General features: G+C 43.9%; 1 protein-coding gene across 7 annotated transcripts in view; it reads left to right on the top strand.

The window, feature by feature from the left end:
• The window catches only part of ACAD10 (acyl-CoA dehydrogenase family member 10), a 37,851-nt gene that overhangs the window by 10,063 nt on the left and 14,666 nt on the right, over positions 1–13,122 (top strand). For 6 of the 7 annotated variants that reach the window (XM_040619917.1, XM_008688889.2, XM_008688891.2 and 3 more), the window contains 6 exons: positions 1,090–1,284; positions 5,459–5,617; positions 6,345–6,504; positions 7,650–7,791; positions 10,735–10,803; positions 12,428–12,609. In XM_040619917.1, coding sequence (XP_040475851.1) covers positions 1,090–1,284; positions 5,459–5,617; positions 6,345–6,504; positions 7,650–7,791; positions 10,735–10,803; positions 12,428–12,609 — 907 coding nt within the window. The remainder of the gene's footprint in view (positions 1–1,089; positions 1,285–5,458; positions 5,618–6,344; positions 6,505–7,649; positions 7,792–10,734; positions 10,804–12,427; positions 12,610–13,122) is intronic. The other variant, XM_040619918.1, reaches the window with a different exon arrangement.

The raw sequence follows: 13,122 nt of genomic DNA, 5'->3' as shown, positions 1-13,122 counted from the left end.
GCCACCCAACTACACACTTAAAGTGGTTAAAATAGTAAATGTTATGTCTCTTTTACCACAATTTCAAATATATATGTAAAACATTGTGGTAAATGAAAGAAAGCAGCTGGTCAAACAAGACCACATATTGTATGATTCCATTTATATGAAATGCCCAGAGTAGGGAAATCCATAGGAACAGAAAGTACGTTACTGATATTCTAGGACTGAGAGTATTGGGGAGTGGGGGGTGGAATGGGGAATGACTGCCAATATAGATGGGGTTTCTTTTCAGGGTGATGAAAATGGTCTAAAATTGATTGTGGTGATGGGCACACATTTGTGAACATCGTAAAAACTTTGAATCGTACAATTTATGGGTGAATTGTGCGGTATATGAATTGTATTTCAATGAAGCTGTTCTATAGTATGTGTGTATGTGTGTGTATGTGTGTGATTGTGTAAAATAGCAGACTTGCCTTGGCAGATTTTGAAATATGATGAGAGTTTTCATTTTTTTTTAAGATTTTATTTATTTATTCGACAGAGATAGAGACAGCCAGCGAAAGAGGGAACACAAGCAGGGGGAGTGGGAGAGGAAGAAGCAGGCTCGTAGCGGAGGAGCCCGATGTGGGGCTCGATCCCATAACGCCGGGATCACGCCCTGAGCCAAAGGCAGATGCTTAACCGCTGTGCCACCCAGGTGCCCCTGAAATATGATGAGAGTTTTCAAAACCTACATGGATTGAATTTAAAAAACGGAAAACGGGTCAGAAACTGAAGTTTATAGTGATGATGCTGAGGCGATAAAAAATCATTACGTGTCTTCCGGATCGTTAAGAATTAAATTTGATGTGCTTCATATACCTTTGGAGTCGATGCTTTTGAAGATTGCCAATCCATGCGTGAAATAAAGAATTCATGTAACTGGAATATTGATATAAATAACTCCATTCTCTCACCATTGGCACTTGAAGTCCGTCTTCACAACCTTGTTCGTAAGGCCGAAGGAGAATTCCTTTAGGTAGCAATATTTCCCTCTTGTTGGTGATAAGCTGTTCCTCCTACTCTTAATTATTGTTCATTCTCCTCTCCCCTCCCCCCTTTTAGGCGAAGACCTCCGTACCTGTGGGCTCCTTTTTCTCTCTGCTGACCAGTGAGCAAGTGGCAAAGCAGTTCCCAGTGATGACTGAGGCCATCACCCAGATTCGGGCAAAAGGCCTGCGGACTGCAGTCTTGAGCAATAATTTTTATCTTCCCAGTGGGAAAAGCTTTTTGCCCCTGGACCGGAAACAGTTTGATGTGGTAAGCTTGAAGTGATCCAGACAATAACAACAGAGTCTCTGTCCTTGCTTCAGATTGCGCCATTAAACGCTGCCTTTTAGCAGGTCTTGAGTGAGTGGGTTTTCTTATTCAGACGAACTTGACTAAATTAGGCATAGCCATAACAGGATGAAAAAAGGACTTTAAAAAAGGTCACTGAGCTCTCAGCAAAGTCCAGTATTTTGGGGGTTTGAGAACTGGTTGAAACCTCAGCTTTAGAGACTCTTTCACATTCTGAATTTGAACCTTATTCCTCACATAACACACACATTTCCTTTGGCCCTCACATCTTAAAGGGCCGGTTGAACTTTTCTCTTCAAAGACCAACCCTGTTGCGGAGCCTGGCTGGCTCAGTCGGAAGGGTGTGCAAATACTGATCCCAGGGTCATGAGTTCGAGCCCCATGTTGGGTGTAGAGATTAAATAAATAAATATCTTTTAAAAGATTTTATTTATTTGTCAGAGAGAGAGGGGGAGAGAGCACACATGCAGGGGGAGCTGCAGGCAGAGGGAGAAGCAGACTTCCCGCTGAGCAAGGAGGCTGATTCGGGACTAGATCCCAGGACTCTGGGATCATGACCTGAGCCGAAGGCAGACACTTAACCAACTTAGCCACCCAGGCGTCCCTAAAAAAATACTTTTTAAAAAAGAAAAAAAGGGGGGTGCCTAGGTGGCTCAGTTGGCTAAGCAATCTGACTCTTGATTTTGGCTCAGGTCATGATCTCAGAATCATGATCTCAGGGTTGTGAGATCGAGCCCCTGCTTAAGATGATTCTCTCTCTCTCCCTCTCCCTTTGCCCCTCCCCCCCCTCAAAAAAAGAAAAAAAGACCAATGATGCTGCCCTCTATTTCTGTGGCATTAATCCCGAGACCAGTGCTGTCTAACAAAACTTCCTGCAGTAATGGAAGTATCCAATGTGGTTGCTACTAGTCACATATGCACTTGAAATGTGGCTAGTATCACTGAAGAACTGAATTTTATTTCATTTTTATTAGTTTGAGTGTAAATAATCCCGTATGGCCGGTGGTTACTGCATTGGATAGCCCAGCGCTAGACTATCAAACTACACTGAGAACATACTGAGATGGTCTTCTCTGCCCGGAGGTTATAATACCTACAAAGGATTCCCATTTCCCCAAGAGAAAATAGATTATCATCCTGCGATAGATATGAATTATTTATAGATGACCTGCTTGTACTTCAGTTAGGAAATAAATTCGTGTGGAGCAGTTACTGTGTGCGGGGTGCTGGCTCGGCGTGAAGGGATTCCGTGATACCGTCACACGCGACAAGCAGTCCTCCCTCTGGAAGCGCACTTGCTACGTTCCAAGTGCTCAGTCCCCACATGTGGTTAGTGCGTGGCTACTGTATTGGGCAGCGCGGATACAGCACTTCCACCACTGCAGAGGGTGCTGTCGGACAGTGCTACTTCAGAACGTAAAATCTAGTAGAATTGACAGGCGGAAAGTCGGAGCACAAAGGTTGGAAATTAACCTCCCGACCTAGTGCTGTTTTCACCTTCCACATCCTCCTTCCTTCTTGTAGAAAGCCTATCAGAGATAGAGTCCTCTCCCCTCTGGACACTTTGCCTGGCTCCCCACCTGCTTTGATTATTGGTTTCCCCACAGTACACACACACACCTCTTCCAGGCTCCCTCCCTGCGAGCGCTCCGAACCCCAGCCAGATGCAATCCTGTCTCTGCAACTTGCAAACCGTGGACAGTAGCTTTGCTGCCTTGAACCTCAGCTTCCTCATCTGTAATTCAGGAATAGCAATTTCTTTGTGTAGGGCAGCTGTGTGCATCCCACAGAAGAATGCATGCAAAGCTCTCTGCATGATCCTGGCACATGGCAGTTATTTTCAGAGATTCCTTCCATCCAGTGCAGCTATAGGAATGATATCTTCATCTGAACCACTGAAGCTGGTCAGGCTCCACACCGAGCCCTCCAAATGAAGCTACAATTTAAAAGCTACAAATTAAAAGACCCATGAGCTTCTTTAAAAAAAATGGATGTGTTTATTTAGACTTCACAGGCTTTCTGGCGTGTGCTTTCCAGCAGCTTTTCTGGTGGGTTTTCATATCTTAGGTCTGCAGGAGACCTGGAATTTTAAAAGTATTTCCTCAAGGGCATTGGTTTAGGTTTTTGTTCTCTAAAGCTCTAAGGCACATGCACACATACACAACATTTGATGGAATATAGAGAGTGTAAGCAATCCTGTAATCTCTGTTTATATTAGAGGCTGAAATCTTCAACCAGTATTATAGGAATCTGTCTTGGCTTTAAAATTTTTTAATCTAATTTTTTAAAAAGATTTTATTTATTTATTTATTTGACAGACAGACAGACAGAGAGTACACAAGCAGGGGGAACAGGCAGATGGGGAGGGAGAAGCAGGCTCCATGCGGGGCTGGATCCCAGGACCCTGGGATCATGACCTGAGCTGACGGTAGACGTTTACCCATCTGAGCCACTCAGGTACCCCTCATCTAATTTTTTTTAATTAAAAAAATTTTTTACATTGGGTTTTATTATGAAAACCCACATAACATAAAATTTACCATCGTAACAATTTTTAAGTGTTCAGTAGCATTAAGTATATTCATGTTGTTATGAAATAAATCTCCAGAACTTTTTCAGCTTGCAAAACAGAACAGAAAGAGAAGGCCAGGGATCTTATCAAACTTAAATCTGAAGAATTTTTTCACTTCCCCAACACAGTGACTCTCAGTGTAGTGGCTCCTGAGAGATGTCTGCTCATGAGAACTCGGCCCTGTCCCCTTGGCTCCGTGCCCCGTCTCATCTGTCTCAGCTAGCACACCCTCCCTTGCAGCACGGACCCTGGTCTGTGTCTGAAACACCCAGCTTCTTTGCTACCCACTATTGACATAGTCTTTATATGGAGCTTGTCTTTTTTAGCTCATTCAGGTGCTTAAGAGACAGGGAAGACTAAGTAGAGAGGTCCTATGTATTCAGAACATTTATTTACCTGAAAGGGCAGCTCTCACCCAACCCTGAACAATGCAGTGTGGAGTAGAGGAAGAGGCCCTCAGGTTTGTCCTTGGTCTTGGAGAATGTGATTCCTTCCAGGAGGGAGCAGGGATTGAGTTCTAGTCCCAGGGTAGACCAGAGGATAGCGGGTCTAGTCCTCTGTGGCTGTTTTAGGCCCACTAAAGGAGGTTAAGTTCCGGGGACAGTGTGAGGACCTGCATGGGGTTGATGGATCAGAGGTAGCCTGGCACCGGGACAGCTTTTGCAGGGTGCTCCTGCACCCGTGGCAGCCCCCCCTTCCCCCTGCTAGTTCCAGATCACATACACGGTTGAAGCAAGGCTATCAGGACACAGGGAGCTCTTCGCGTAAAAGTAATAGTGTCTTTGCCACGAACAGTCTCTTTGGCATCTGTCCTAAGTTGAGGATGGCTGTTTTGTGTTTTAGCTTCTGAAGTACAGACGTTAAGGTCATGTGTCTTTTGTAGGAGTAACCAGTGCCTTCTTTCTGAAAAAATGGTGAAGTACTTTTCCTAAAGCTCTTCTGCGTAGCCACAATATCTAACATTAGCAAAATGCTTTGTCATTGTGGGACTCACTCAACTTCCGTTTCAAGTTCTCGACAACCGCGACAGTAGGTAAGACAGCTATTAGGATCCCCGTGTTACTGAGGAGGACACGGAGGCCCATCACAGGCTCGCTGTTTGCACAAGGTCACAAACTCTGGTTTTCTGAGCTTTCCCCCAGGTGGGAATCCAGTATTTCCATATCCAGCTTTTATTTATTTATTTATTTATTTATTTATTTAAAAAAAGATTTTATTTATTTATTCGACAGACAGAGATAGAGACAGCCAGCGAGAGAGGGAACACAAGCAGGGGGAGTGGGAGAGGAAGAAGCAGGCTCATAGCGGAGGAGCCTGATGTGGGGCTATATCCAAGAACGCCGGGATCACGCCCTGAGCCGGAGGCAGACGCTTAACCGCTGTGCCACCCAGGCGCCCCCATGCTTTTAAAAGCAACATCATTTTATATCATAACACTCTTCAGTTACTTGTTATATCAAATCTCAACTGTCCTGATACTATTCTTTTCAAAAACAATGGCAGAACGCATGTGGGAGCACCACCTTTAGAGGCACTCACCTCTCATTCCTGTCCCTCGCACAGGTCGTGGAATCCTGCCTAGAAGGTCTCTGTAAGCCAGACCCCAGGATCTACAAGCTGTGCTTGGAGCGGCTTGGCCTGCAGCCTTCTGAGTCCATTTTTCTCGATGATCTTGGGCAGAATCTAAAAGCAGCCGCCAGCCTGGGCATTCACACCATTCAGGTAACAGTCAACTATTTTCTGAACCCCTGCTGTGCACCAGGCACTAGCCTAAGCATTTCGTGCAGTCCTGTTCACAATCGTAGTTATGTTTAGTGGTTTTCCCCCATGCTGCTGTAGTCTTATTTTTTTTAATTAATTAGAAAATCTATGTGATGAGCCATTCGCATTTGCAAAGGGAAGTAGGACAAACACATACTAAGAAGGCCTTTTGAGAGAAGAATTACACAAGGAGGTGGACGGCAGGCTTAAGACATTGGGATGGCAGTTAGGCTGTCCTAGGGACACTGTTCTGGGTGGAGCCAGCAGCAACCAGCCACACGACCACCCAGATCATGGCTGTGAAGCGTGAGAAGCCACATGAGAGGAGGTCTCCGACCGGTTTCCTATGTTTGGGTTTTCACTATGAAGCTGACAGGCCGTTGGGACAGAGTGGGGGCCGCAGCACAGTATGCTGCCCTCCTGGCATGAATGAGCATCATGGACTCTTACCTGGCTGGCACTCTTCCCAGCAGAGAGGAAAGTTAAGTGTGGTTAGGAATTAAATGGGAAGAGGAAGCTCCTTCTATAGCTCCCTTGTTAGCTGAATATGCTGGCCTCCAAAGTCTCCTTGCTCAGAGACCTGACTTCTTGGCTATCTCCCTCTAAAGAACTACCTTTTTAGAGAACAGACCGGAGGCCAGGTCAGGGCTGACTGGTGACACACGTTCAATATTCTCTGTGAAACCAGGTTGATGACCCAGAGACTGCCGTAAAGGAATTAGAAACCCTTTTGGGCTTTACATTGAGAATGGTTATTCCAAACACTGGCCCTGTGAGAAAGACAGTGGAAATTCCACGAGATTCCTTGGAGAAGTACCTCAAAGACTTACTGGGGACCCAAAGCACAGGTATTCCATGTTTGGATTTTGCTGACTCTCTCCAGGCTCGGCTTTCAGTCTGGTTCTCCCTTTCAGACCCCGGTGGAGTATGCCAGAGACAGAGGCAGTGGTGAGGAAAACAGCCATTGGGCTCAGTGGATCCGAGTGCAGCTTTCAGTCTTGCTTGGGAAAAAGCATTAACCCCCAAAGGTCATGCGCCCCCTCTTCCACCTGAGACCATGGTGTCGTGTCGCAGGGACCCCCTGGGACCTGGGGCCGGTGGTGTGTGCCCAGGGGCGCTGGAGTGTGTCGGATTGTTTTGAGATGTGGAGGTGACTTAAGCTGACTGAGTTGACAATGAGACAAGTTGCCTCCCATCTCCTTGAAGGTCACTCTTTCATTCTTTGAATTTCACCCTCGGAAAAACAGCTGCCCCGGGGGCTTTTGAAGACCTGTCCACCTGGTGATAAAGTCTTGCCTCCACCCAGTCTATCCTTGAAGAAGGCTTTTTGTGTGGAGCTTCACAGTTCTGTTCTCCAGGGGCTGGATTGTTCTTAGGGCCTCTTGTACCACTGAGGGGCCCTTTTGGAGCAGGCCAGCAAACTCAGGCAACCTCTCGTTGCCTGCTCTNNNNCGAATCTATGTCCAGAGTTCAGTCTTGTTACAAAGCTGTGGGTTAATTAGAATGTTCCTGGGCGGGAGCCATAGAGTTCAGCACACTGGGGTGGGAGCGCGAGTCTCATGAAAGCACTTTGGCCCAGGCTCTAGGCCTCAGCAGAAGCTCCTTTCAGCCGCCGCGCCAGTGTCAGGCGCAGTTTGGCTGTGTGGCTGAGGGACACACGAGGGCACTTTTCATCCTCAGGCTTAAAGCATTCCGTTTCGCCTGATGGGTTGCCACGACTGTGCTTGTGGCTGATGAACAGAACCAAAAGCTTTCTTCCCAGAGCCGGAGTTGGCAAGAGGGACAAAATTGGACACCTGTACAAAGTGATAGAAACGGAGTGGCCTTTGCCACATGGTAGTGGACCTGAGCACAGGGCCAGGTACGCCTGGGACTCAGCACTTCTGGTCCCCGAGGAGGTGCATCCCAAATCAGAATGTTCTGCACCCCAAATGTGGTACTCATTAGAAAGCCTTCAGAACTGCTTTCGTTTCCTTGGTTTTCAAACTTGCAGGCCCATTGGAACTCCTTCAGTTTGATCACGGCCAGTCCAATCCAACCTACTACATCAGGCTCGGTAACCACCAGCTGGTTCTGAGGAGGAAGCCCCCGGGGACACTCGTTCCATCCACCCATGCAGTGGAGAGGGAGTTCAGGTAAGTTCTCAGAGCTGGGGTGTCCTTACCCCCCGGCCCTCGTGGCTCAGCCCCGAACTGACAAGCCAGCACTCCGTCAGAGGGCCCTGACACATTTAAATCTGCAAGGGTGAATTTCTAAAATTATTTCCAATAAGAACATGCAACCTGATTTTATTCAGAAGTTTGTTTTCTCTTTTCCATACCTATACCTCTAGAAAACTAGACTTTTTGGGGAACCTCTGGGTGAAAAAAGGCATTCCTAAAATACTCACTAGTCTTACCCTTGAGTCTTAAAGACTTTAAGACTGTTAATCTTATATTCAATGTATCAGTGGGGCTGAGGCCAAAACAAGTATGGCCATGAGGTGATAGTGGGCGGTGGGCATGTGGGGGTTTGTCATATGAATCTCTCTACTGAGGTATGTTTGAAATTTTCCATAATAAAATATGTAAAAGAATAAATATATTACAACCTCCCAACCCCTTTGCAAATAGGATAATTTAAACATAGTAGGTTGAAAAAAAAAAACTAGCTCCAAACTCTTTGAGAGAGAGATGAAAATTCTGGATGGGCCCCAGTGGGAGGCTTACTGTCCTGAAAGCCTTTCTCTTCCTCTGCTTCCTTCTTCCTTGCAGCCAGGATGCTCTGCAGAAGGAGTGTTGCAGAGTCGTAAGGGAAATGTGATGTCGTCTCTTGGCCCCTTCTTGTTCGCACTGTTTCCTGTCTCTCCTTTGGACTTTTTAGTTCTTGGAATCTGACTTCTCCAAGTATTATAGGCACTGGTGACTGATGACTATGAAGCCTTAGGGGGTCATCAGAGGAGAAAACCTAGAGCTATTTCTGAGCATTTGTCTATGTGCCCACACAGGAGCTGGTGTGTGTTTATAGGAGGGAAACCCTAAAAGTGTGAAGCCCCCACTCCGTTCTTATGCCTCCTGCTTGCAAACGCTCTCTGACCATTCCCAGAGGTACTGAGGAATTCTGGGGTGCTACAGTGACACTTCCGAAAATCCAGGAATGCAGGGACTTTCCATATTAGTGCAGGAATAAAATGTGCATTTGAAGATGAAATCTAATGTGGTATCTGCTTATAAAGTGCCAAGTATAAATTTGAACAATTCGGGAAATTTTAGAAAACAGCATGACACAATTTATTAAAAACCTCAGAGTAGTCACACTTTTAGATCTAATAATTCCAGTTAGAGGAATGTCTCTTTAAAAAATAATTCTCAACAGGGAAAACAGCTTTATGCATTAATACTGCCACCACAATGTTTATAATAAAAAATTGGAAACAGCCTAGTGGTAATCAAGAAATGATTAAACCTTGGCATAGCTACTTGTTGCAACAACGACAACAAGTGTAACAGCCCACATTTACTGAGTGTTTAATATGAGCCAGGCACTATAATAAATGCTTTCGATGTAATGTTAACCCAAAGCATTCTCACAACAACTCATGATACCTTACTATTATCCCCATTTTACTGGCGAGGGAATCGAGGCTTAAAGACGTTAAACAACATCCCCCGGACACACAACTAGCATGTGAGTGACGGAGTTTGGCCTCACACCCGGGGGCAGTAGGATTCCACAGCCCAGCCTTAATGACTGTGCTGTTACTGCAGCCAACAAAAGTACACTTAAATAACACAGAAATGTCATGATAAAATTGTGATAAAAACAGATACAAACCACATGCAGTAGTACCCTATGTTTTGTATTTTTTTTAGTACTCTCTACACCCAACATGGGGCTCAGACCCACAACCCTGAGACTAGGCGTTGCACGCTCCAGCGACTAAGCCAGGTAGTTGCCCCTAATTATGTTTTTTTAAAAGACTTCTGCACAGAAACAAAAATATTAGAAAGGAACGTACCAACATATTTACCATGTTGGCGTAGCATGTTACTTACTGTCCTTCAGCTGTGAGTGACAGAAACCCACCTAGACTGACTTAAGTGTTTTTTTATTTTTTAATAGGAGAGGTAAAAATATATTGGCTTCATAATTTAAAATCTTTCAGGCATGACTAGATCCAAATAATATCACCAGGACGCATTCATTCTCTCCCTCCATCTTGCCCCTCTTTTTTCCTCCATAACCTCAGTGAATGTTCCAGCATACCTCCTGAGATTGACTCATTGGCCCAGTATGAACCATCGTCTGGGGTCAGGAGGATGCATCAGATTGGCTGAATCTGGGTCTTGTGCCCATGCTTGGAACCAGGGATTGGGTCAGTCCCACCCAAACCATGTGGACTGACAGTGACTACAGAGAGCTGTTTCCCAAAGGAAAGCCCAGGTATTATTATCAGAATAAGAAGCAGGGAAAGGACACCAGGCAGGGAAAAACAGGAGCCAAATACTGGTGATAAGACTGAGTAATTATTTTTCTATTTAAAACATTTAAAAATTTCCTCCTTAAGGGGTGCCTTGGGTGACTAAGTCGGTTACGCATCCGACTCTTGATTTCGGCTCAGGTCATGTCTCAGGGTCATGAGATCGAGCCCCAAGTCAGGCTCCACATTCAGCACAGAGTCTGCTTGGGATTCTCTCTCTCTCCCTCTGCCCCTTTCCCTGCTGTCTCTCGTGCACGCTCCCTCTCTCGAATAAAAAAAAAAATCTTAAAAAAGAAAAAAAAAGAATGTCTCCTGTAGACAGCATATAGTTAGGTCTTGCTTTTCCATGCAGTATGACAATCTCTGTCTCAATTAAAATGTTTAATCTAATTAATGTAACGTAACTATTGATGTTTGAATTAGTTCTATAATTTTGCTATTTGTTTTTTGTTTGTCCCGTCTGTTTTTTTGTTCTTCTTTCCTATTTCAGGGTCAATTGAATATTTTTTAGAACTTTGCTTTAATTTCTGCATGTACTGACTTTAATCCAGAAAAACAGTTTCAAGAAAATCTCATCAATTCAGCCAGCAGTGTTGCTCATTTCTCTTTGTTCTGGCAGGATAATGAAAGCCCTTGCAAATGCTGGAGTGCCTGTCCCCAAAGTTCTTGACCTCTGTGAAGATTCAGGGTAATGTTTGGGTTTATTTCTTTTATTACATATTTGAACTACAGAAGAGAAAAGCCCATATAGTAGCTCAAATCCCACTTTGTTAGAGTGAAGACAAATAAAATTTGGGTGGGAGAGAAAAGAGACTTTATGGCAACCTTCCCTGGAAGTTCCCAGATCTTTAAGTTATCCTGAAAGATAAAGAAATGCTTGCTTTTGTGCAAATTGGTAGAAAACATTTTTTATTTTTTAAAAAATTTATATTCATCTAGTTTCATGTTGCTTGTTTTGTTAATTTTTTATTATGGTTCTTCTAAACTGCTTTGTAGAAGCTCTTTGAGTCTGTCTCTTTTTGCCCCAACTTTTTAATTATGACAATTTTGAAACACACAGAAAAGTTGAAAGAAGAAAAAAATAGTATAAAGAGTCCTTCATCTAGATTAAAACGTTGTTAACATTTTGCCACATTTGCTTTCTATATGTAAATATGTATGTGTATAGTGTATATTATGTAAATAACTTTATGTAATAGCAATAATTATACAATCTAATAATTTTATAACTTCATACATTTTATAAATAAATGTTTTCTGTCTTTCTCTATATCAATTACTTTTGGCTGAATCTTTTGAAGTAAGTTGCATACAGCATACACCACCTAAAAATAAAGACATTTTCTTTCATAATCACAGCAGGTTATTATACTTAAGATAATTAAAAATAATTTAATAATAAATTTAATATCTAGCCCATGGTCAAGTCAGGGTAAGCAGTTTTAATGGTAGAATTTTCAAAACAACTTTTTAGAATAGTAAACTGATTTCTAGTAATGACTAAAAAAATGGATTAATGAGATTTTGGTGTGTCACCTTAATACCACAGAGTGGTATATGTGTCCCTCACACTACCAGATAATGATAGAAATAACATCAGTAAGAAGAAGGGATATTTATTGAAGCCTCATTGGAACCAGGCTATCCATGTATATTTGCTCCCCTAATTCTGACAACAACGCTTTGAAGTTTTACAGATTAAAACAACAAAGCCTAGAGAGGCTTAGTAAGTCTCTCACAATCACACTGCTAGGAAGGGGCAGAGGTGGGATTTAAACCTAGTTCTGTATGGCTCCAAAGTCCCCCTCTCAACATGCTGCTTTCCTCCATTATCACAGTTAAACTCCATTCCCGTCGCTTCACGAGTGGACCAAACAGAAGAGAGACATGCTGGCAAAAAAGTATAGACGGGGCTGTGTGAGTGGATTGGTTTGGGGATGGGGTACTTGTAACACTCTGTGCTTATGTGCAAAGGAAAGGAATTGTCTAGCAATCTGGGTCTGAACTCCTTCCCCAGTACTTAGAGTGAACAGATAGGACAGTTAGAAAGAGAATGTCAGGGCACCTGAGTGGCTCAGTCCATTGAGCAGCTGGCTCTTTTAGGCGCAGGTCATGATCTCAGGGTCCATGTTGGGCTCCACGTTCAGTGAGGAGTCTGCTTGAGGATTCTCTCTCTTCCTCTCCCTCTGCCCCTCCCCATTCTCTCTCACACGCACGTGCTCTCTAAAATAATCTTTAAAAAAAAATTCCATGACTAACAGCTTGCCATATTGAGCTGGCCCCCTGAAGCCCCCTGTCTGTGTCCTTCCCAGGGTCATCGGCACCCCCTTCTATCTGACGGAGTACTGCCCAGGCCTCATCTACAGAGACCCCTCTCTTCCAGGCTTGGAGCCCAGCCAGAGGCGGGCCATATACACTGCCATGAACAGAGTCTTGTGCAAAATTCACAGTGTGGACCTCAAGGCTGCAGGCCTAGAAGACTACGGGAAACACGGTGAGCACAAGGCCATTTTGTCTTTTGTGCTGACGGGTTCCTCACTGGTGCCCCTGTTTTCAGGATTTGCATGATGTCAGGGTGTTAATACACTCGGTATTTGCTAAATTTGAGGTGGGCTTCTTAGCCCCCTACTTGGTAATCCAGTTTCATTTTAATGGAGGTGTCAATTTACCTAGATATATTATCCTTGGATACGTCCCTTCATGGCCTACAGAATCTCTCTTCCCTTCAACTTTGATCTTGCTGGACCATTTCAATCTTTATTTTTTCTGGTACTGGCCAAGAGTATTTAAGATACCTTCTTCTGTTTTTTACTCTTTCCCCTAAATATTCTTTTCAATAGGGACAGACTTTTAAAATGCCATTATGCCAAGGTATCTTCATTGTAGAATTTGTTTCTGCTTGTTTTTTACTATCTAAGAGTTACAGTTGTTCCTTATCCTCCTTGTTATTGTTAGGTTTTCTTTCTTTCTTTCTTTCTTTCTTTCTTTCTTTCTTTCTTTCTTTCTT

The sequence above is a fragment of the Ursus maritimus genome, unplaced genomic scaffold (genome assembly GCF_017311325.1).
Source record: "Ursus maritimus isolate PB19 unplaced genomic scaffold, ASM1731132v1 scaffold_33, whole genome shotgun sequence".
NCBI lineage: Eukaryota > Metazoa > Chordata > Mammalia > Carnivora > Ursidae > Ursus > Ursus maritimus.
The sequence above is the reverse complement of the archived record's forward strand: the minus strand, read 5'-3'. Positions and strand labels throughout refer to the sequence as shown.